The sequence below is a fragment of the Podarcis pityusensis genome, assembly GCF_964106645.2.
Source record: "Podarcis pityusensis genome assembly, chromosome: 6".
Lineage (NCBI taxonomy): Eukaryota > Metazoa > Chordata > Lepidosauria > Squamata > Lacertidae > Podarcis > Podarcis pityusensis.
In genome coordinates this window covers 65,112,236-65,138,097 of record NC_138030.1, presented here as the reverse complement: position 1 = coordinate 65,138,097, position 25,862 = coordinate 65,112,236, and the positions used below count along the sequence as shown (strand labels likewise).

General features: G+C 42.8%; 1 protein-coding gene across 1 annotated transcript in view; it reads right to left on the bottom strand.

The window, feature by feature from the left end:
• Positions 1-11,064, bottom strand: part of LOC308478862 (serine/threonine-protein kinase TNNI3K) — a 158,133-nt gene extending 147,069 nt beyond the window's left edge. The window contains exons 1-5 of the mRNA XM_081008981.1: positions 10,934-11,064; positions 10,292-10,400; positions 5,239-5,324; positions 4,420-4,517; positions 2,436-2,546 (exon numbers count right to left, since the gene is read on the bottom strand). Coding sequence (XP_080865107.1) covers positions 2,436-2,546; positions 4,420-4,517; positions 5,239-5,324; positions 10,292-10,400; positions 10,934-10,973 — 444 coding nt within the window. The 5' untranslated portion in view covers positions 10,974-11,064. The remainder of the gene's footprint in view (positions 1-2,435; positions 2,547-4,419; positions 4,518-5,238; positions 5,325-10,291; positions 10,401-10,933) is intronic.
• Between the last annotated feature and the right edge of the window lie 14,798 nt (positions 11,065-25,862).

The window sequence follows — 25,862 nt, the reverse complement described above, 5'->3', positions numbered from 1 at the left end:
AATGTTCTTTTGCTAGAAACCATTATCCTCTCTCGCTATGACCAGGTTTTTAGATCTAGTTGAAAAGGAGTGAAGAGATGGGTGTTCTCAAATGAACCCAATTGTTTTGTTACCATCTGTGCTATAATGTGGGGCTGTGAGGACATTTCACTCAAGATATTCAGGGCCCTGCAGGCACTGGCAGTGCAATTTCTATTTAGCGTGCCTCTTTTCTGCTGCACCTGCACTGTACCTGGCCTAGGAACAAATTAAGCATTTCGTTACCACAGCAGAGTCTATGATTAAAGACTTAAATTTCACTGCTCAGGTTTGCAGAAGAATGTAATGCATATATCTAAGGCTGCAGGGTGGAGTGTGCCTTGAATTCACATAGTAATCCCAGGACTCAGCCGATTCTTACACAGGTCTAGCCACTTTCTTGCTCACCCAGCTGTCCTTTCCCAATTCCTGAGTATAAGATAATATTTGTACTTATTTGTATTTTAACTGCTGACCTGCAGGCACAATGTGCTAACCGCCCTGAGAACTGCGAGTATAGGGCAGTATACAAATTTCATTGTTGTTGATGATGATGGAACGCCTAATTGAGAGGGGCTCTGGTTCCCCAACCCCAAAGTAGGATTAGATCCAGACAAATCCACAATCCAGACAAAACCCCAATTTGATCTGCCCACCCCCACAGTTTTGGCCCATAGTTCTCCTTATTGAATCCTTTCCCCTTGTTTTCTGTCTTGGAATCTAAGACAGCAGTAGGAATGACTCACAGTGTGCAGGACTGGCTACTGGTTTGGCGGAAGCCCTGGGTAAGGTTGAACCTCCCTTGACGCATACCAGGGGATTGACAGTCTGGAGCAGCAGGCAGTGGGAGACAGGGTAGCTGAAGCTGAAGCAGAGCAGCTCCTAATGTCCATACTAGCTCAGCACAGCACTGTAAATAGGAGCACTGGCTGAGACAGCTCTCCATTCTCTTCCTTATAGCAATGCCTTTGGGCCTTGTCCTTGACATGTACATCAAGGGTAGGGCCCAGAGTCACTGGAGATAATGTGGACAGTGACCTGGGGAAAGCTCTTCTCTTTTCAGCACTCTGCTGTTGAAAGATTCTTCTTCTAAGGAGTGATGGAGAGGGAGAAGGCTGGCATTGACCGCAGTGAGCCTGACCATGCCCATTCCAACATTGAACTCAATGGCAAGTGCTATGGCAGCCAGACTCTGGATACTGCCAGGACCTTGCAGGCCATGCCAAGGAAGGTGATCATTATGGTAGGTCAAGATGGGTTTCTACCACATAATCTGCTTCATCCAGGATACTGGAATTCCTAAGTTATGTAAGTGCACAATAGTACTCCTCTTATCAAAGTTTAAGGAAAGTGGAGAATGGAGGAATTCACATAGGAGGCTAATCGGCAACTCTGATAAGCCTGTTACATTTTGTTTGTTTTTAAAGGGTTTTTTCAGACATTGAGGCATGGGAAGGAGTTCATTGTCAAAAGGAAATGCACTGTCAAACGATGTAAAGGAAATCCACATAAAGCCCGATCACGATTTCCTGCAGTGCAACATAATGTATACTGCAATCTGAAATTATTTGCCATCGCAAATGTTGAAATCCTTTCAGTTGCTTCAGAAATAATAGTGTTAGCTGACTGTTGAAGGAGGTGTTTCGGAATACAAAGGATGAATGATTGGTTAACAGGAGTTTGGAAAACTATGGAATTAATAACATGTAACTTCTTTTTTATGAGCAGTGAGGAAATAATGGTTGAATAAGTTTTCAGACAGCTGGATCAGGTGCGAATTTTTGGAACCCTAATTTTCAGTATATGATTCTGAAGGACATTGTAATGTAATTAAATATTTGGATTCTTGTGGTAAAAACCTGCACAGAATGTGTTTCAATATACAGTACCTTTTATACAGTAACTGTATTCATCTTACTGCAGACCTTTATACAAAGACCTGAAAAGCAGGCACATAATAGTATTTGTCCCAACACTTCTAAGACATTTTTATACAGTGCATGAAATCAGAATGTAGTACTGATTTTAAGCTGTCATTTCCAAATGTTCAGATTTGCTTTTTGCTTTTTTAAACAAACCTCTACAACATTTTGGAAGTGCCGCATAATACCTCTAATTGAAAGATAAACCTTAGTTACTGGCAGGTTTTCTTCTTCTTTCAGCCTCTCCAGAAATATCTTTCATGCCTGTTTTACCTTTGACCTACTACCTAACTATTGTAGTACAGGGCTTGCCAAACTTTGGGGACCTGGAGAAAGTGTTGTGGTCACCACACATACACATGGCAACCAAGAAAACACCACAATCTACTCTACTGGCTGCAACAGAATGTTTCTTTCAAACCTACTTTTAATGGCTCTTTAGGCACTCAGTTCACAACCCCTTTTGCAGTTACACATGTAAATGAGAAAACATACCTCATGGTGACCAGCAATTGTAGCAATATGGAGAGCTGTAAGTGCTCCATAGCCAACTTGCTGGATGTCAGCTCCACTGTGCAACAAGGCAGTTAAAAGTTCTGCATTGTCCTGAAATGTAGAAAGTAAACTTATTATTTAGAGAAACATAATTAAAAGGGGTTAGGGACGCGGGTGGCGCTGTGGGTTAAACCACAGAGTCTAGGACTTGCCGATCGGCGGTTCGAATCCCTGCGATGGGGTGAGCTCCCGTTGCTCGGTCCCTGCTCCTGCCAACCTAGCAGTTCGAAAGTACATCAAAGTGCAAGTAGATAAATAGGTACCGCTCTGGCGGGAAGGTAAATGGCGTTTTCGTGCACTGCTCTGGTTCACCAGAAGAGGCTTAGTCATGCTGGCCACATGACCCGGAAGATGTACGCCGGCTCCCTCAGCCAATAAAGAGTCGGCCACAACTGGACCTAATGGTCAGGGGCCCCTTTACCTTTAATTAAAAAGGGTTGCAGCTCGGTGGCAGATATAGTGCTTTGCAGAATACAGTTCTGTTCACATTTCCCCCCCAGCTGTACTGTGATGGCCTGGGAATCCGATTCAGAGGCTGAACCGGAAGAATCCCAGCCTGCACAGGAGTCCCCGCCTCTGGGGCCGGCTGAGCTGGGGCAGGGCCTTGATCCTGAAGCGCCTGCACCTGTGCCGGATCCTCAGGAGCAGGCACCAGGTGAATCAACTCTGGCTCCGGAGGCGATTGAGGACGCATTGCCTACAGGTGCGCCTCTCCCAGCCCTGTCAGGGGAAAGTGAGTCTCCCCCTGGGTCCAGTAACCCACCGGCCTCTCCTGAGCTGCAGAGGCTCAGGGCAGAGAGGCGGAGGGAACTGGTTTCTCCCAGGAGGAGTGCTTGCCTTAAGGCCAGGAGAGGCGGGTCTCCTGGGGGCCGGGACCGCCCCTGGCCTCAGAGATGATAAAGGCCAGTCAGCCTGGTCCCAGGTTGCGGGAGCAACATCGTTGAAGAGCTGTTTCGGCCAGCACCCAGTCCTGTTCCCTCAGAGTTCCTGTCCTTGCCCGGCTCATTCGCTGTGGACCCCGCTTCGCCAGTGGAGGGCTGTCTGTCGACCCTCGATTCAGGTCCTGGACCTCGCCCCACGGTAACCTCCCCCCTGGACCAGCACATGTACTTTATGAACAAAATCCTTCTGAGTGTAGGAGCAAAAGAGTCTCAATGAAATATGGCAAGAAAGAACTAATCAGTATCAAATATCTCCCTTAAGAATGCTGGGTTCTGTAAATGAAACCTATTGCTTAATCTGTGATATATAACTTGCCATGAGTTTTCATATCATGGGGTCAAAATACAAATAAATGAATAAAATAGCTGCCCTATTGAAAGTGATTGCCAACAGATACTCATGTTGTATATCACTCAGTTATCAGACATATCAAACAATTTCCAATGAAGAAAAATTAAACCACAGGACAAGTCTCATTCAAGGCCACTTTTTACAATACATTTTGGATTCAAATAGAGATACTCAGATGCAAAATGCATGCATTTCAATTGTGTCAGTTATGAAGAGAGGTGACAACATTTTTTAAGTTACAAACTCAGATTACAAATTCTGGCAGCTGATAATGCTGGCTTCCAATATGAAGTAAGTGTTACCCTCTACCCCAAAGTTCTTTCTCAGTTCAGATTTTAATCCAATACATAGAAGAAATCAATTCCTCCTCCCTTCCCTTCAACCCTATCCCACTCAGCCACTGCAGTTTCAAAAACATCAGGAGGGAGAAAGAGAAGGAAGACCCCCTTCTGCCCACTCCCCAGCGCTGCTATGGCAGTAAGCCAAGCACTCAAGGAACTGACGCAACTTTATTTCTAGTGCTCTTGGCACCTGCCTTGCTGCCGAAGCCCAACTGCTGGAGAGGGAGCGGCTGAAAGGGAGAAAAAGAGCAAGACCGCTAATGCAATTACTTACTTAGAACTCAATTTACCTTGTAAGCTGCTAAATGCAGAGCAGTAAACCCATTTCTTGTCAACCTGGATGGGCGCAGGCCTTTCAGCATAAGAGTCCTAATATGTGATTTGTTACCTGCATAATAAATATTGGAAATGGAGGCAATTATAAAATAAAAATATATGGTGAATTAGTTTGCAAAAGCAAAACAAAACACTTCAACAGGTAGTAATGCCTGCTGTGGGATAGTTACATCGCAACTCTATGCATCTTTTCTCAGACGTCCCACTCGGAAGTCAGTTGGACACTCCTATTTATCACACCATACAAAAAATGCAATGTGCCATAAACACAAACAAATGGCTTTTTCAGGATAATACTCATCATGCATGTTTATTTTGTAATATCTACCATCTCATTATTTGCTGATTACAATTTCTAAGGACCCATTTTTTTATATTATCTGAGCAGCAGCATGCTCCAAACAACTGATTTTTCACTTCCAGCACATTTAGTTATAACCATGATCAATTCCTGATGAACTGAATAACGAGGAATTTACAAAAATAAAAAGAAATTCTTCCTTAGATTAAAAAAAAGTGCCCTCCCTACTTTAGGGTGAAATAGTGACAATTATGCAGTATCCTAAGCCTGAGATTAAATCCAATCAAAATTTAAACCACTTTGTTGTTATTGTTTATAACATTCCACCTGATGCCTACATGAGATTCAACAAGAAAAGTACCAAGGCGGCAAACAGATTAAAAAGTAATAACGTTCCTGTGGTTTATTAAAAAGTAAAATCATTAAATGCGCCAATAAGAGGGTTCTAAAGCATCTTAGCTGAAACACTTACCATCACAAATACAACACAAATGCAGAAGAGACAGCCCATTTTCTGTACGGTAATTTAAATTAACTTTGCTGAAGGCTTCATCGGAGCTGGGGGGGAAAGATTTTAGAGTTTATCAGAGTTTTCATCTTTTAGCATATCTCTCTCTCTGCCCCCCCCCCCCAATTTTATTGGAGAAATTTCTAAAGGAAAAGAAGAAACTTCATAATTATGATATTATAATAGGGCAGGATTCTAACCTAATCTGTACCACTTTCAAAATCAGAGATCCGGTTGCAAAGGGCAAGATCAAGTTTTATATATCAGGTTAGGCTGCAATCCTATGCCCACTTACCTGGCAGTAGGCCTCATTGAACTCAGTACAACCCTAGACATGTATAGGGTTTCATTGCTCACTGTTTGCAAGCGAAGGGGGTGCCTGTGCTTGAATGGTTCATAATCTATATGAGGGTCTTCCTGTCAAAACAGCCCAGATGAAATAATTTGGTTTGTTCCTGTTTTTTGAGGGATCCTCTCCTTCCACCCCATGAAGTATAATAAGCCATCCCTGTTCCATCTCTCCCAACTATCCCTTCACCTCACCACCTTTCTGAACAATAGATCATTCAAATGGGGCATTCTCTGGCTACTTTCCCATGCACTTCCACTCATGGGTCTTTCAGATAAAGCTTCTTCCATCCCTGCCCCCACCACTTTCTTGTAAAGATTTGAATATTCAAAGCCTAAGCCAACACTGGTGGGTGGGGTGGGGTTGCAAGATCACCCTTGTAAGCTCCACCTGCAAAGTCCTGGTGCATCCCACTGTTCATAGACTCATAGAGTCATAGAACTGTAGAGTTGAAAGGGACCACAAGGGCCGTGTAGTCCAACTGCCTGCAATGCAGGAATCTTTTTGCCCAACATGAGGCTTGAAGCCGTGACCCTGAGTGTCATGGTCTATTGACTGAACTATCCCATCGGTATACAGTCCCTGACCTTCCTTGTGTTGAGCAGAAAAGACATGCCTTGGGCATTTACTCATGTTCATTTGAATGCGAGTGGAATGCTTCATGCGATCATCCCAGATTGTGTGGAGGGTTCTACTCATGTCCAAGCAAACATGAATACAAGCTCCTCCACTAAACATAGGAGATGTCCGAGAGTGAGTGGGCAGAGAAATGCATCCCTGCTCCCATAACCACATGCATCATGTCCAAGTTCTTGCCCTCCATCATGGACAGGAAATCCGCTCACCCTTTTGGTGTGGCAGCGTTGCAGGACGGCGGAGGCCCTTCTAAGGCCCCAAAGTGGGACTCTCAGTTCTGGCCTCTTTGAATAGGAGATGTGGGTGTAAGCCTGGGCTGCCTATCAGGAGCCGGATCCTAACCTGCACCTGGGATTTGCAAATTGGGGTGCAGGCTTGGACACGGGCTGGGTGGAGCTGACAGAACAGGAACGCTTCCCTTGGGTCCACTCCCTGGCCATTTAAATAGCTCAGGTCCAAATGACCAGATGGAAAAACCAAGAGGGCCACATTCTCTCTCTCTCTCTCTCTCTCTCTCTCTCACACACACACACACACACACACACAAGAGTATGGCCTGGGATTACCTACCCCTGCCATGTATACTTCAACAGAAATAATTCAACACCTACAATACTGAACATATACACACACATTATGGTTCTCCTGGATTGTACCACTAGTACACAGTGCCACACTGTGCGCAAACCACTGGTGAGGGGAAACATATGTTTGAATGCTCTCCTTGAGAGAGAGAAATCACATAGATGGTCTATAGAGGGGCAGGCAGTCTTTCAAGTAACCTGGTCTCCTGAGTTATTGCAGAGCAATACAAACATTAAAATGCTTTCAAAAAATGTATGGAATTTCAAACCATTATTTCCGAGCTTTGTTTCTGAAATGGTAGGATTTGAATTTTGTTAATCCACATTTAGAATCATTTGCAGGCTTTCCATTATGAGTTGCCATTAAGCTGAAGTACAGCATTTCCGTTTTTCATACATGCAATTAAAAAGAGTTTCATTTTAAGCCACAGCAATCCTTAGAGAGAAATGCAATTTCTTTTTTTTTTTACACTTTCTGTACTAATTGCATTGCAAACGTGAGCATGTCAAACTCTCCAACCACTGAATACCACTTACTGCAAAACGCAATGTATATTTTTCATTTTCTCCTACACTTTTTGGTATGCCATGGTAGATTTTAATACAACCTGATGATTTCATAAAGGCATATGTGGATGAAGTGAATAATTAAAATGAAGCCATTGTTGCCAATGGTTTTCTAATACTATGTCCCTTAAACAGGATAAATAGCCATACTGCCTCATTAAAAAAATGATATGTGGCATTTGCACCTGATGCAAACATCTTTTTGGGAAAATGCAGGGTATACTAAAAAATAAAAGTTACAGAATCTGCAGTTTTATGATTCATTAACTATGCTTGCTGACCTCCTTTCTACCACTGTATGTCAGAGAAGCAAAAGAGAATTCATTAATAAAAATAGTTAGAAAAACTGGCAATAGGTATATAAACTGAGCTTTGCCAACTTCCTCAACAACTAAAAATAAATACACAATGCACATTATTATATTACAAGTAATTTGACCAGATGCCTTCCCCAGACCTCTTTCTCTCAAGTTGTAGGGCTATAATGTTATGGGAAAGGAGCAATAATTAGCAAGCTTTTATCAGCAGGCTTGAAAATGCATTGTAAAGTCGACTTAGAAAATTGCTGCTGCTTGCAGTGTGCCGGAAATACTATAGGATGAAGGAGAATTTTTTTTAAAAAAAGGAATTTAGAATAATCTTTTCTCCCCCTTCTTTTTTTTACTTGCACATAGTTTTTTGAAGATTACCTCTTTGGCAATAGGGCAGGTATGTTTCAAAAAACCTGTCCCCTTTTGTCTTCAATGAGCCTCTTACTATTCCTCTGAGTATTCTGCAGTGTAATCTGAAAAGCTGCACTGTAATTAAGAAAAGATAGTAACAAGATTTGCAGTGAGTGATTTTCATCCCACTGAGGCTCGGGAATTTTTTTCCGCTATTGCTGTCAGAGTGGGTGAGGGCAATTGTTCAGCATCAATGGCCAGATGAAGCAGGGAGGAAAGCTGGGTGGAACAGCCAATCTGCATAATTACATTCATGTAACCAACACAGAAAATCAGTTGCGCGAATATGGTTGATGTCAACCTACAGCTTGTGGGCAAGTTTGCATATTTTGTGATATTTTTATCCTGGAATGCCTTAAAATTCTCAGCTTAAAAATACTACTACTACTTCTGTCTGCTCTTATTACTTACCTATCAGTTTCTGGGCTACAGCACATCTCATTTTTAATCTTGGCAGAGGAGAAAACTTTTTTGTGCATGCTGGAATACTTTTAAAAGGTCTGAAAGTATGGTTGCCACCTTTTATGTTGAGCATGGATGCAATGGAGAAGAGAGCATACAGAAGTATAGCATCCATATCAAGGGAAGTAATAATACCACTCTATTCTGCTGGAACCACAGCTGGAACACTATGTTCAATTTTGGGTACCACAATTTAGGAAGGATATTGACAAGCTGGAGCATGTGCAGAAGAGAGCAACAAATGATAAAGGGTCTGGAAGTCAAGCCTTATGAGGAACGGTTGAAGGAGCTGGGAATGTTCAGCCTGGAAAAGAGGAGACTGAGAGGAGAGATGATAGCCATCTTCAAATATCTCAAGGGCTGTCACATGAAAGATGGAGTGAGCTTGTTTTCTCCTGCTCTGGTGGGTAGGACTTGAACCAATGGCTACAGGTTACAAGAAAGATTTTGACGAAACATCAGGAGGAACTTTCTGACAGTAAGAACTGTTAGACAGTGGAATGGACTCCCATGAGAGGTGGTGGACTCTCCTTCCTTGGAGGATTTTAAGCAGATATTGAATGGCCATCTCTCATGAATGCTTTAGCTGAGATTCCTGCATTGCAGGGGGTTGGACTAGGTGATTTTGGGCCCCCTTGCAACTCTACAGTTCTGATTTTATGAAATGTGACTGCTCCAAACTGTTTAGCTTTGTCTTCTTTTTTGGGAGAAGCTGTACTGAGAGACCGGGGAACATAGCTGTCTTCTGCTCTGGACCAAAGCTCCTGAAACTAGGAAGGGAGCAGCAAGAGAAACTCCAGGGTTGTAATCAGTGCTTTATTCCTTAAAAAAATGTTTAGGGGTACTCTCATTTTCCTACTCTTATTGAAATACTGCCCCTCAATGAGGCCAAATGATTCACCCTGCGTCCCCCAAGCACTGGTTGTAATGTTCTGCACCCTTTCCATTGAAGGCTTTAAGTGCTTGTTGGCATCTGGGAGACAATAGAGGAGTGCACCTTTGTGGGGTGAAGTCAAGCTGTTGGAAGGTTGCAGCACCTGCTGTGGCTATAGACACCAATAAGGGAGAGGCTTGTTTTTTTGCAGCTGGGGCAGATGAAGGCATCTGGTTGTGCTGCTGCAGATGCACCATGACACCTGGTCTCTCTGCAAGTACAGTCACCCCTCCCCCTTCCCACTCTTCTAAACCACAGACAAGAGTGTATCTTAAGCTCCAGAGTCGTTGAATAGTGCATAAAAATGCTGATACAGAAATTAATTATCACCACTCCCTGTACCATCTAGTCACTTACTGTCAGTGATTGACATGGATTCTCCCCACGCACCCAAAGAAAACCACCCCTCGGGGCATAGCAAAAGGTCAACCTAGCTAAATTGCTTTTGCAAGCCCCTCCCTAGTCCAAACCCAGTGTTCAACCGCATACTGAACCCTTGTGCTCTATTTACTGTCATGAAGCTGCAATTTCACACACACACACACACACACACACACACACGTATATTTTCCACACAAACTTGAACATGTGCATAAACCATCAAAAATTTGCATAATATGCAAATCAGGCCATACAGATTTGTGAAACTAATATGGCAGTCTCAAACACACAACAGTTATCAGGATGCTAAGTATGTATCACCAAACATAGCACTAGACAGATTTGCTTTATTGTTGATAAACAACGCTGGTAGATAATTTACCTGAAGACATGCTTTAGTTCTGCAAACTCCTTTTCTTTGATTAAGAGGTCATCTTCTAATCTTTCAATGATTATAGCATACGATTCACTCACTTTTTTCTTCCATTCATCTAAAAGGAAAAACAAGAAGAACAAGGTCTAGAAGGAATCTTGGCTTTAAATACATTTAAAATAAGTTGAAATAAAATTTCAACTTTATTTCCTTCTCCAGGTCATTCTGTGCTATTACATAATAACCTGAGCTGGGTGGACAGATTTTCTTTTTACACATTGTTTAGAACATTAAGAAAAACATTTTAATATAAAAGCACAAAAGTAGACAAGGTTAATTGTTGACATTTACCGGTAGTTCTTAATATTATTTGATATCTTGTCTTGAGAGAATAGAATGAAGGAATAGGTTCTTTTCAGGAAACCCACAAATATATATGTACTCAACACACAACAATATTTGAAGAAGTTTGCTTATTTTTCTGTAGCCTTGATTTCAATCTAAAAGCAAGTCTGATTTCAGTCATAATATTTTTCAGTTAGATTACTGACAACAAAACACCTTTCACTTGAACTTCACAGTAAAGTAGAGAAGATTTCTTCATGAATCATTTACAATATATTTCCTTTAAAAAGAAGCAAGATTAATTACCAGTGCAAGTTTGAGTTGGTCTAGATTTATAGTTCCCCATTTGTTCAAGATGACTTCTTTGTTTCAGCAAAGTTCTTGTGGTAATATTACTCCTTGTTCAAGAGCGCTGACAGACCCACAAAGGAAAAAAAAAAAGAACACTTTGATAGTCTTGTACCTAAAAATAAACTGTGTGCCAAATGGAATGTCATGCAACAATGGCACAGAGCAAAACAGTATGCACTCTCTCAAGTGTAGAACAGAAAAGGTAACTAATCATACTGTTGAAATATACTCCCTGGGGGGCGGGGATTGCAAATATTTTTATAGAAATATTTGCTTACCCCACTATTAAATGCATATTTAAAAATGCATTTCCAACTGGCTTCCTGTTCGGAAATGCAAGTATAAGAACACATTGCTTCAGGGGTTCAAACCCACAGCACCCCATGTAAACAATCTTATATTGAGATTGATACTCTTATATTGATACTCACAGAGTATGGCTTTCTTCACAGACTCACTGAGCTGCAAACCATTGGAGTGGTCGTCCAGTCCAGTGGGTATCAAACTTCCCAAGAGAGCCCTTTCCTTTCCACTTTATTTTGCCTGCTGATGAGGATGTCTGCATGTGTCTGGCAGAATTCTTGCATGTTGCGGTGGTGTGTTGCAGGAACCACAAGCAGTGATAGATCCAAACTAGGCAAGATGTGGAGATGTGTGATTGGATCGCTTGACATTTCATTTTTTTTAAAAAAAGAGTTACAGCCACACCACATCCACACACAAGAGACTTGGATCAGAGCTACAGTACTAGAAGGGAAATGAGCTCTTTCCCCATTTCTAGTCTTCCCAATCTGTTTTCCCCATCCACCCAAAAGGATAAGTAGTAAATGGGAGCTTTGAGTTAAAAATATAGGTTTAAATGGAAATGTGGCAAAAAGCATACAATTTTAAGGCACAGGTAGATTCCCTCCCCAGCCCCCATATTAACAGCCCAATGTAACCGCCATCATTACACCCATGCCATAGATTCTATAGCTTTACATGCCTGGAGTAATTTAGGTAGTCCACTGATCAGCAGGCAAAGCCTATTATTCCCAGTTGATTATTTCATAATGAATAACCTAGTTGCTAGCTTTCATCTTCCCTTCAAAGAACTGCCCTTTGCGTACCATACTAATGTAAAGCACCCTTTGACCACCCTTTCTTCTTTCCCCCTTTCTCTTCTATTAAAAACACGTTAGCCAAAAGGATCTTGAGCTCCCATGTGATGCTCTACCCTGAAGTGCCTGAAGTTGGATGGTTTCAAATGACTTGAGGAAAAAAGCAAATGGGATATTAGGACTTAGTTGTGCCCACCTGAAAAAAATAATAGAATGGCATCCTCTCCCACTTTGAGCTCTGGTTATTCTCAAAGATTCCTGCATTGTTTTTAAATGGAAGCTGGTAAACCGTAGTAATTACTTTGTAGGTACAAATTACTTTGTATCTAGTAAAACTGTCTCAGTAGACATCCAGCTGACATAGTCAGAATCCTGTTGTGGTTCGAGGACCCCCGCTTGGTGGAATAAAGACACGTGGACACAGAATATAAGGTTAATGGGCAAGAAAAGGCCACAACTTTATTGATTCCAGCAAGTGAGAAGGTATTGGCTTAGGCATTGGACCATGGAAGCTTTGACTCCACCCACTCGAAGAGGGGTGAGTCTAAAGAGGGGGTTAACCACCAGTAGGGGGAGCCTGTTGATGCTAATCCAACTATAAGCTCTCCCCTGATGTCACCGAGGGTCGTGCCAGGGCCCCCCGCCACACAGGCATCGGACAGGATCCACGACCGCCGGATTCCTTTAACGGAATACCCAAATTTGAAGGGGTAGGCGATGGCCACACCTTGCCCTTCCACACACCAACAACACATTCCAATGCCTAACCGCCAAATACCAAGAAAGTTGTGACGATTGCTACGAGGTAGGTGAAAAAATCAAAAGGCCTAATGCCAGTTGGAAAAATTCCTACCAGGCCCCCTGGGCAACCTGGGCGACCAACCATAGGTCCATAGCAAGGTCAAGAGAAAAGCTAAGCCCTAAGCCCTAAGGGAGTGGTGGGTGGGTGACTCTCAGCGAAAAGGTGAAGAAATGGGCGGAATAGCTGGTGCGGCTGTATCTTAAATAGCAAACCACGGCCCCACCAAGCCGCCCGGTTGGGTGCTTACCTGTGGGCGTGGTGCGCCAGCCAGGTGAGTGGGGCAGGGGGCATAACGCCCCCTGCGTGACGCAGAAATCGCGTCCTGCCCATAACACCTCCCCTCCGGGAGGAGGAGAGGCCTTCTCAAATGATCAAATAACTTATTGCAACAGATTGACACCCACTTTTATTCCTTTAAGCAAAGTAGCTATTTGACATATTGGGTATTTTCTCCAGTGGGTCACATGACAGCTTCAGAGGCATAAGCAAATTGGATCAGGAAATTGGCATGTGTGGCTAATCCTCCTTTAGTACAGAGACCACAGTCCATATAACATAAGCATATACATAGGCAGGCCATGTCCACACTAAACTATTGTTTAGCATAACTTAAACAAGCCTCAGGCTTACACACTTCTTTATCTTCTATTTTCAAGTTGGCTTATTTCAAACAAACTATCATTAATATGAAACACACTTTGAATGAAATTACAAAGCCAAGTTTGTGGGGAAATAGAAGCAAAATCCAGGAAACGCTTCCATTCGACACCATGCTAGACCATTGCTCGGCATAACACTGAAACTTGGCCATTGTGGTTGATTTTTAATTTTAAAGAAAACTCTGGCATATATTAGCAGAGATCCTCCACTTCTTGCGTAGTTTGACCCTCAGTTCATGAGATGCATTGATCAAAACTGATGGGTTTAGCGAACAACACAAGCAAACAGAGAATGTGATTTGGAATGTACTCAACACCTGCATCTGTACCTTGCCAGAGGTCAGTAAAGATGAACAAGTGTCTTGAACCCCTGGCTTACCTGGCAGCAAGTCAGCATGTCAAGTCCAAAGTTCAAAGCCCAAGGGCCAATCCATGCAAGCAAAATCCAAAGTCTAAAGTCCAAATTCCAAGGTCCAAAGGACAGGAAACATAGTCCAGGTAGGCCAAGTCTGAAGTCCAGCAGTCAGAATACAATCCAGAATCAAGCCTGAAGCATAGCCCCATAGAGGTCCAGGAGCATCACAACTAAGGTCCACCACCATGGGCAGTTGAACAGACACAGCACCTCAGCTCTGCTTCACTTTAGTACTTTGCATGCTGATTGCAGCATCTGGGCTTGATGTGGCATGCAACCTTCACCTATTCCAAGCCTACTCCAGCTGAGGAATCACACTTCTCCCAGAGCTAGTGAGACCCACCTGGCCAGTTAGGGAGCTGGGCTGCGGGGCCTTGCCTGTCTCAGCCTCCTACAGCACCCTCCTGCTGCTTCCTACACCTCAGAGCCAGGGGCTCCTCTGGCTCTGGTGATGGGTCCTGCTGCGCTGGTTCCTGTGTACTGACCCCCATCCCCTCACCATCTTCTGTCACCCTGTGAGTGCTTCCTTCCCCATCCCATGCTTGTCCCAGTGTGTCCCAGCCCCAGCTACACCCCTTGTCAGGATCATCTTCCTCCTCCCTGTCATCCTGCCAGTTCTTGATGCCATCTAGTATAGGGGTAGGAAGTTGTCAGGACTGTGGTGTTTACTTTTTGCTTTTTTTACTTGGATCCTGAAGTCCACCAAGTGGAATGAGGTACACAACTGCGTCTTAGGGGAATAGACATAAGTTAGACATAAGTTGCCTCTGAACATTTGCTCAGCTCTATACAAGAATTTAGGGACGCGGGTGGCCACAGAGCCTAGGACTTGCTGATCAGAAGGTCAGCAGTTTGAATCCCCGCGGCGGGGTGAACTCCCGTTGCTCAGTCCCTGCGCCTGCAAACGTCAAAGTGCAAGCACGTCAAAGTGCAAGTAGATAAATAGGTACCGCTCTGGCGGGAAGGTAAACGGCGTTTCCGTGCGCTGCTCTGGTTCACCAGAAGCAGCTTAGTCATGCTGGCCACATGACCCGGAAGCTGTACGCTGGCTCCCTCGGCCAATAAAGCAAGATGAGCACCGCAACCCCAGAGTCGGCCACGACTGGACCTACTGGTCAGGGGTCCCTTTACCATTACCTTTTTATACAAGAATTTGTTTTCAGTACCAGAAATGAAAATAAAGTCCTTTGTTTTTATTTTTATATTTTAAATCCTCTCCTAGTTTTCCCCACAAGTAGCCTATTGGAAGCAGCAGCGTTCCCATTGCCAATGTGGGGTGTGTGTTCAGAAATTTCTGACAAATGTCAAATGACAAATGTACCTCAGCTACTGGAGGTCTTCCAAGAGATCTCAAAATACCTTCTGCCTACCGCAAATCTAGCAGGAGAAACATTCTGTGAATCCATATACCCTGTACATGCAGAGTGTATTCTCTGTAGCCCTGCATAGACATGGTTTGGAATCAGGCCAATATCTTGTAAATTTGGTTCTGCTAGCAGATATGCAGTGAAGATTCTGCATGTTACATGTTCCACTTTAATAAGAGGAGGAAAGTAACTTAGCTATCTCATGAAGTGGGTGGGGCAATGAATTAAAAGCAAGCATTTTCCACCATTTGTTTGTTGGGTTCGGAATTCTACCAGCATTCTCTTGCAGGTTCGGAGACTGACATTCTCAACCGTTTTCTTTTCACAATATTTTATTCATTCACATATTTTCATTCATGAATCTTTTGTTTGTCTCTTTACTATTTTATGCTGGCATACATAATTAAATATTTAAAACGACAACGGTCAAGGTTAGAAGGTATTGACCTTGAGAGTAGCTTGCAAGGAAAGCTTTCACCTCAGAGTTTCCAACCAAGATAAATATGTGCTTTCAGTATTATACTGCTTCTAAAGGTAAACAGGCCCTTGCTTCTTTAACAGCATGTGATTCACAAAACAAGTGCACCAGTATTTTAGTACTTTATTGCTCATAAACTAAGGGTAACATATATTTTTTAAGAAAGGGGGGGGGGAATCCTTTTAGTTGCTTTTTGAAACATTTGAAAGGGAGAGCGAGAGAGAGGATATGGAACGTATACCCAACACCTTGTTGCTAGGCAACTTGAATAGACAGGCATAATGCCTGTCTATTTTCACTGATTGTATTAGCTTAATAAACATATTAAAGTGCATTTGTACTGATGCAACTGTTGCCAAGGCCAGGACTGTTGCCCCCGGCAACTGTTCCATTCCACATCTCAGACTCCAGAGAAGATCACAGGAGTCGGGAGGTTCTTTTCACCTTGGCACATTTATTGACAAGTCTAACATGCACAGTCTGTATTCTGTTATCCAGAGGCTGCCAGCCTTTGATCCAAAGCTTTCTACACCATGCATTTGCATCACCTCAAGACAAGCATTTTTCGGCTTAGCTCAACATTGCTCTTGACCTTGTTCTCTCTAGCTAGGTCCACAACAGGGCTGTCTAACCTCACTGGTAGTCAATTTGCTGAGCAGCCCAGAACAACGTTTGAGCTTTTAGTTATTTGCTGTGTATTAATATATGCTTGGAGTATCTGCTCTCATTTCCAGTCTGATACTGCTGAAAGTGGGTTGGGTTCAGAGGTGCTGGAGGAAGCCATAAAGAGAAGGGCAATTCCAGACATTACACATGATCCTTACAAGAGACTAGACAACTGAAATCCTGTTGTTGTTGTTGTTGTTTTTAGCACAAGCCATTGTTAAAATCTACAAGCACAAGGTCATGTCTGAAGGTCCTGTGAAACATTGCAAGATGTGAGCTTGTCTGTATTGCACAGAGTCTTTCACTAGGTCTTGTACAAGAGTTTGCAGAATTGCCCCACTGCAAGAATTCCCCCCAGTGGTATATCACTGGCTCTTGTCCAATATGCTTATACTATCCTGGGAAAGCCAGATACAATAAGGATTGTGTTTATATTATATATATGACAGAGTATAACTTTACATTTTTTTGAAGGCATGAAGCTGAGAAAGTTACATGATGTGCTTTAGGCAGAGGAGTGGCACCCCTTAAATGGTTATGGTTCTGTTGTTTGTACTGCAGGAGAAACTGTTTCAGCTGGAAGACTTTTGCTTCCAGCTGGAATTATGTCTTGTTGGGGTGCATGGGGTGTTAGGGAGGAATAGTACCTCTGGTAAGGGGCACTTTGTGCTCCTTCTGGGGTGGTTGGTCCACCTTTGGCCCCCACCCTGTACTAAGCTCTCACTTGTGGCTCCTAGAAGCTGTCAGCATGCGACAGAGGCCACACCCCGGGAACGGTTTTGACCGACCAGCTAAACCAGGTGTTGGTAGCCAATGGGTATCAAATTGGCTGTGAGTTAGGGACTTCCCCTGCAAACGAAGACAGGCTGTGGCGGATTGAGTGGATGAGACCAAACTGTAGAGGGAAGCAAGGGGCAGGTGAGTCTCGTCAACCTGGGAAGGTACCCATCTAGCAGAAGGAAAACCCTGATCCTAAACCTCTGCTGCCTTGTGGGATATCTTCAGGAGAAGAAAAGGCCAAGGAGTAAACCCTACACAATCCAGTGGGGTCCCTAAAACAGTTGGATGGCCTCTTGTACACCTCCTTCCAGCAACTCCTGCAGCCAAGCTGGTGCCAAACATGTTGCTATGCTTTCCTATGGATCGGTGAGGCCAAGAGAGGAGTCTGATTGTCTGGGCAGCCCATGACCTCCCTACATACTGCCCAGGCTTGTGCCCCAGGGAGATCACAGATGGATGACAACCATAACTGAAGCTACTGTTGTGCTTGCATATTGGGTTACTGAAATGGTTTGGTAGCTCATTAAGAAGCTGCTGGTGGCACAGAACATAGCAGTTTGAATGCTGAGAGGTGTACATCACACTGGTAGTAAAAAGAATTGAACTGGCTACCTCTTAGCTTAAAACCCATGTTCTGGGTCTACTTATTAAAGTCTAAAGGAGCAATGGGAAACTGGTCAAAGGGCTGCATCTCCCCCACAGTGCTGCCCACTTGCTAATAACATGACATCATGGTGGCAGCAGGTGACCACTTCAAAGGGGTTTGCTCTCAGCGCCAATCAGTTGAAGCTAATTGCCATAAGTTCTTAGGAGGATCACTAACTTAACCAGATGACTTTCAGAAAAAGGAATAAGCCCTGATAGCCAAAATATAAATCTCCACATTCAAGAAGAGTACATCTTTTTGATCCTGTAGGCAATTGTAAAGAAAGGGGTGTCAGCATCAGACTCTTCCTCCTCTGCTATCCTCTGCCTAGATACTGCCTAGATACTGTAGGATAATGACTGCTAAACTAGAGAGGCCTTTGGCCTACTTTGGTCATCAAGGCAATTATTATAAGAAGATAAGGAGAATGGAAATGAGGTCATCACAATTGTCTTGGGTATTCTCACAGGCAGCCCCGAAGCAGCATGCTCCCCCACTGTTCGAGATCTTTTCAGGAAACAGTTAATGCACATTTCAATTAAAAACTAGGCCATTTTTTAATAAATATTTATTAGCAATATTTGTTCTTGAAAATATCTTCAAAAAGGAGTTTAAGGACTATAAACCATTGTTTGATCAATGTTTTAAAAGCTTCATTTGTTTTTGAAAATATATAGCTGGCAGACCAAATTTTATAAACAAGCCAGATGCTGAATTTCTTCCTTTGTACTTTCACTTTGGTTAAAACAATGCTTCACACAACGTCAACAGAGAATGGGGTCTTGTAACATTACCTTTATCCTAATGTAAATCCTTTCTACTCAGATACTCTATCCATCATTTGCATGGATAAGATGTGATTACAGCTTCATTTTGATACTGTCCCAATTATAATCTGGTGCATCAAAGACCTTTAAAATGAAACACATTATTATGGAACTAAAATACACAGAATCAATACCTCATATAACTAAACAGGTGCCTACAACATCTCCACGGTGCTGACTGATTAAAATAAGTGTACAAAATGGCCTTCCTGCTATTTTTGTTACTGCTCCATGAGAATGGCATTTGCACAGGGATTAATCTTCCACATGCCATCCACTAAGCTGGCAGAAAAACTAGTGCTGTGTCTGTTAGTTGGAGGCTGAGAAACAGGGAGAGAAGGGAACTAGCAAGCTTTTCTGTGACACATATATTCCCTCTCCAAGTCAACAGATTTTCCTTTGATATCCAAATTATTTCCAGAGCTTTCCGACAACCAGCCCCCTCAGTTTTCTCTGTCCTGCTAGCACTTGTCTATCCAGCTTTAACCTGTTTTTCTCATCTACAATTCCTGATGTTGTCTGCATAAGTGGCCGGTTTTTCATATTCCAATTTCCTGCCTAAGAGGTTACTGAAATAAAATCCTCCCCTCTCCAGGGTCATTGTATTAAACTCTAGCATGTCTAAATCTATGTTTATTGGAGCATGTTCTCAAAGCCATTCAGGGAAATCACTAGGATGATGTTCATTATGAGCACTGTTATTTCATGACAGAACAGAGCTAATTAAATAAAGGAAGCTGACATGAATAAAACACTCGTCTAGGCTTTATTTGAAGCTGTACACGGCTGCATAATAACACTTCAGTATGAATGGAGCCCATGTAGTCTTGTATGAACTGTACATAAATGCAGTATCTGCCTAACAAGCCATGAGCATTCCAAAAGAACCAAATCATCCTGTCATATACATTGTCAGCACAACAAGGTGCCACTGTGGCAAGACATCTACTTTCCTAATATTGTCTCTATTTTGCTTATGTCACTTGATTTTTGATAATACATGCAGGTCCTGCTATCTAAATGCTTGTTATATGGAAATTCGCTTATCCAAACATGAAGAGTTAGTAACCAAAGCTCGCTATACACACCACATGCCCCTGGAAGGTATTACTAGCTAGAAGAGTGAGAGCAAAATGCAATATTATTCTTTAACGTGAGCTTTCACCAATAACCAACTTTGTGGGTACAATGAGGTTATCCACCAACAGCAATGGCTACAAGTTTTTTCTTAGTGTGTGTGTTGTGCTATGTGCTTGATTTTGAAACCATTTTTAGTCCTCTATAAAATAATATCCTACTTTTCTTATTTCTTATGTCCCTGGGGCTTTACTCATCTTTCCCTACTCTTCTAGCCACCAACCCCCCTTTGAATTTTTACAGAACAGAAACATCTTTCAGGACAGGAGGGTGAGTAGGGAGAGGAAGGAAGACCCAAAGTACAAGACTGGTGATGATACATAGTGAAGGAGAAGGTCAACTTTGGTATTAAATAATGTTTGCGAGACATTACATCATGTTGCAGTTGGCACCAAGGAATGTCAGGAGGGAATTTAGAAATACTGACCTCAGACATTTATTTTCCGAGGCACATCAAAGAGGTGGCCACAGATTTAATCAGAGAACCAATGTTTGTTCACCACATCAACTTTAAGTGCGGCTTGCCACATTTATTACATTAGTAGATAAGAATTGCAACTCTTACTGGTCTTAAAGTCATCTTTGTGATTAAGGCAGAAATCCTATAGTACATCCATATCCAAATGCCATTGAGCTAAATATGACTTACGTCTGAGAAGACTTGTATAGGATTGCAAACGTAATGTTCATAGCATTAGCACTTAAAATTCAGCTAAGTTACCAGTTCATGTTTCCTTGAACCATAGATCAAAGGCTCAGATCTCATGTGAATTTAACCCATCAGTGCTGCTGAGCTGTTGTCAACTTCTCAGATGTGAGACTGGTTTTCCTACGGCAAGATCATCTGTGTTGAAAAATGCACTTAACATACCTCTTCCCTTCCGATTTGTTGACCTTTTGTGTGTATGTGTGCGCACATGCATAAATGTGGGCGAACATTGTTGAACCCATTCATAAAACCTACCCCACTGTGGCTCTTCGCAACACGAGGGATGCAAAAAGGCAGCTCACACTACAATAAATCACCATGTAAGTTCCCTGGCAACCCTCCGGTTTTCTATAGTTGCACAAATACTTCTTGCCCTGTTACCCTTGACGGGGAGGATAGACAGGTAGGTTAGTTCAATTTCACCCAAACCGCCACTTCTCGAGCTTCACTGTGGGGGCAGATACAACCATCTCTGCAAAACCATGGTGTACTGCATTACACACACACACACACACACACACACACACACACAATATACAGCACAACAAGACAATGACATATCCTTTCCAACAGCATACGAATCAATATGGCTAATCTGACTCAACAGCACCCCCTCCCCCAGTACAAACAAACCACACTGCAACCAACTGAATGCAGCCAACCAAGCTCTGGACGTTCCAATCTCTTGCAATGCCAACATAATAAATGAATGAATGAATGAATGAAGAACCCACATGATGCTGACACAAAACCCCCGCACAAGCACTATGCAACAGAATGAAAGATCACTATCCCACATTTCTCTCCCTCAACCACATAAGACACATGACAACAGTGGCTCGTAGCAAATGTAAACGGACTGTGAAAAAGACTCTATGAGTTGGGGGAAAAGAATAACTTGAAATGCAAAATACATAGCTGGACAGAGTGGGTTGTTTGCAATACACACACACACACACACACACACACGAGAGAGAGAGAGGGGGGCGGAGAGACTTCCCCCTGCCCTTCAATTAAATTCGCAGGTGGGCCTTCAAAATTTAATAAAGAATATGATAAATATGATAAAAAGTAGCAAAAGAAAACATAAAACACCAACAGAGATAAGCCAGGCTAAATTAGATTTAAAGGCTTGAAGGAAATCTGGCCAAAATCAGGTTAAAATAGGTGCCAGGCATGCCTCACTGGGAAGCCCATTCCAAAGCTAAGGTGGCTGTTTCCCTGTTTCCCTATCATGTCTCGCTCAAGTAAAAACAGAGGAAAGGGCCTCTCTCTGTGTACGAACAGGGACACGTGGAGACAGGCCACCATTGTCTGATCCCAAGCTCTGTTGTTGTTGTTGTTTAGTCGTTTAGTCGTGTCCGACTCTTCGTGACCCCATGGACCAGAGCACGCCAGGCACTCCTGTCTTCCACTGCCTCCCGCAGTATTATAGCAATGTATTAATAAAAATAAAAATGTGATGTGGGATACTGTGGCTCTGACATTACAAGTTACCCACTTATCCAAGTAACTAATGTTTCCCCTCGAAATGGGGGAAATAATTCCAGGGAAAGGGTTTTAACTCAGAAGTAGCAAACACACACACACACAAACCAAAAAACCCCACCCCAGTATTTCATTAAGAATTGTATTTAAAGTAAAATTATGGCTTGCCATCTGAATTGTTAATTCACTGAGTTTACAGAGGAAACAGGCAAAGGGGAGGAAATGAAATCCGTCACAATCAACAGAGGTATAAAAAAAATACATGATGGAAAAAGTGACGTGGATTATAAGTGTGGCAGCCTGCTTAGAGATAAGGAGAAGGGGGAAGAGCAGGCATATCAATCAACTTAACAGAGAAGCTTCTGGAAGTTGTGTGAGGTCAGAAAGGGGCAGGGAGAGTTGCCAGAAGCTATTGGAAGATTTCAAGTTGTGTGTTAAGAGAAAAAACTGTAGGCGATTTACTGAATTGGTACTTGCTGCTGCAATGCTCAGAAACATAAGGATGTAATCTTGAAGAAGAGGTTAGAATGGAGCTGAGAAGACACCAGCATCAAAGAGCAGTAACTAAACCTGACAAAGAGAAGGAACGAAGCTCAAACAAAGAAACCAACAGATCTGCTTTGAGATTTTAAGTAAATTGTGATAAAGCTGTAAGATAGAGCAGCTGTATTAGTCCCACAGTACAAGAAGCAGAAAGGAAGTGAGGCAGCATTGCTTACTACACATAGTGAGCTTGGTTTGAACTAAGTTACCAATTGCCCAGAATTTTACAGGCCCAAATAAGAATTCTGCTTTCTTGGCCAGTTAAAAGAATTAGACGACTGAAGGCAGAAAAACGCCTGAAAAATGTCAGCCAATATTTTGTCAACCTGTCATAGCACGCACAATCACATTGAGGAATTTATTTTGTTTTGATTCCCATATATGCTACCCAATAACAAAAGTCCTCTGGGTGGTTAACGGTAAGATTTAAACTATTGGATGATGATCCAACAAAATCATATTCTGAGTCGCCCCTCTGAAATTATGGGCAACTCCATCTATTTCAATGAATCTACTCTGAGTATGCCTTATCACTAACTTCAAGGTATTGTTGAAATTAGCGAACATGCTGGTTTATTGTCTGTTATCATCCCAGAAGGATTGTAGCAAGTTGACGTTAAATGGGTAATATTTCACAATATTTAACTTATGAAACACTTTGCCAATTTAAAAGTTCTATTTTCAATTTGCCTGTGGCCACCTTACAGAGACGGTTACAGTGGTACCTCAGGTTAAGAACTTAATTCGTTCTGGAGGTCCGTTCTTAACCTGAAACTGTTCTTAACTTGAGGTATCACTTTAGCTAATGGGGCCTCCTGCTGCCACTGTGCTGCCGCTGCACGATTTCTGTTCTCATCCTGAAGCAAAGTTATTAACCCGAGGTACTATTTCTGGGTTAGCGGAGTCTGTAACCTGAAGCATCTGTAACCTGAAGCGTCTGTAACCCGAGGTACCACTGTATTTTAAATGTGACAACAGGAGTGCAAACTTGGGCCTGCGTTATTGATTTACTCATTATATTTATATACCATCTCTGAACAAGAAGTGCTCACTGCAGCTTCTGGGTCAAGCATGGGGGACAGGGGGACACATTGCTGCAATCCAGTCTTGAATTAACCAATGTATGAACTACTATGGCAAGGCTTTCCTAATCTAAGAATGGACATAGCTGTTGAGCCAGCCGCTGTTGGTAAAAAAACACACACTTCCAGACACTGAGGCAACCTGAGCCTCCAGAGCTGGGTATGGAAGCACCCCCAAATTGTGAACCTGCTCCTCCAGGATGAGTGCAAGGACATCTAGGATAGGCAATGGAACAATTTCTTGGACACAGGAAGCACTCACCCAAAGTATCTCTGTCTTGCCAAGATTCAAGCTCAGTTTGTTTTCCTCATCCATTTCACCACTGTGTCCAGAAAATGGCCCAGGGATTGCATAGCCTCTCCTGATTATGGAGAAACAGAGCTTAGTATTCTCAGCATACTGATGGCACCTTGTCCCAAAACTCCTAATGACTGCTCCCAATGGCTAAATGTAGCTGCCAGGGTCCCCAAAAGCTCTCTCCCAGTGCTACTGTCTAGACTTGCTCCTAAAGGTAGGGCTGGAATACAGTGCCACAAATTCCCATTTCCTGGAGCCAGCCCAGGAAGATGCCACAGTTGATGGCAAAGGGCAACTAAGGCCAACTCAGTTCCATGACCAGGCCTGAACCCAGACTGGAATGGATCTAAATAACCTGTGTCCTCCAAGAATACCCGCAGCTGTCCCACCACAGCCCTTTTCACCACCTTTTCCAAAAGCAGGTATTGGCAACTGGCCAATAGCTGTTCCAATCCAAAGGGTCCAGTGTACTCAATACTGGCCCTAGATAAGACAGCTGCCTCAGTATAAGACAGCTTCCTATGTTCCTAAAACAAAAAAATGATTGTCTATAGTAGGGAAATAGGCTCTGCTCTCAGAAACTATATATATATATATATATATATATATATATATATATATATATATATGACCATCCTTTGTTTTCTCAGGGAAAAGGAAATTTGCAGTTATTATGGGGGTTTTCAGCAGGAGTTGCCAAAAGGTTTACAAAATGAAGCTGGCAAGTATCTCTCTGCATGTTTGCCAATATATTTTATTATACATATTACACTATTTACATTCGGCTTTTCCAAATACTGTTCAAAATGACCCAAATAAGGGCTGAATACAAAACTCACCGTGCTTTTAACAAGCATTAAGAAAGGGCACATCTTTCTTAACCTCTGTGAAGTCACTAAGGTTCCCACAGTGTAGCAGGAATTTTCAGGCCCAAAGAAAATGTTGGGAAAGGCCTTAGCCTGCAACTGCCGATAGGCTCCTTTGGACCTGCTTGTTTGATTAGTTATCTCATCTTCTCCATCTCAACTTTCCAATGCTTCTAGGATATGCAAAATGTATTTTTATTGCTCATTTTTTTGCTCTGCACATCTATGCCGAGAGCATTGATACAGGTGGTCGAAAAGAACAGATTGCTTTGCTTCCTCGCCCTGTTTCTCGGCGTCAAGACTTTACTATGCACAGCGTGGGGCTAAACAGACAGCAAAACAGGCCTCCAGGACTTGTCGTCTAGAAGATTTGATAGCAGAAAGGAAAAGCTGGCTCTCTCCCTTCACGCACATGTGAGCAAGCACAAAAAAGGATTTTCATCACAAGAATGAACGTGCAGGTTAGAAGGGAGTTCCATATGATCCATAGGGGGTTTTTTTTTGGTTGGGGGTGAGCCTGTCTTTGCTGATAATACATAGGAAAAATGAAGGGGGGGTGGTTTTTTCTTTTTGTTTTGCTGTGTGGGATAGAAATGGTCTTCATTGTTCAGGCATTCCTGGCAGATAGGAGACCACAAATCTTGCAGCAGAGACATGGGACGTGATACTCTCTGATGGAGTACTGGGGATTTCCAGCTGATGACTAGCATATTTTTTCCCAATGTAACCCCAGCACTGTAGATTGCCTGTAAATGCCTATGCCCATACTCTGAAGTGCCAGAACCACACCACGTGGTGATGACATATTGCCTTTCTCCATTACAGTGGTACCTCGGGTTACATACGCTTCAGGTTACAGACTCCGCTAACCCAGAAATATTACCTCGGGTTAAGAACTTTGCTTCAGGATGAGAACAGAAATTGTGCAGCGTTGGCGCAGCGGCAGCAGGAGGCCCCATTAGCTAAAGTGGTGCTTCAGGTTAAGAACACTTTCAGGTTAAGAACAGATCTCCAGAACGAA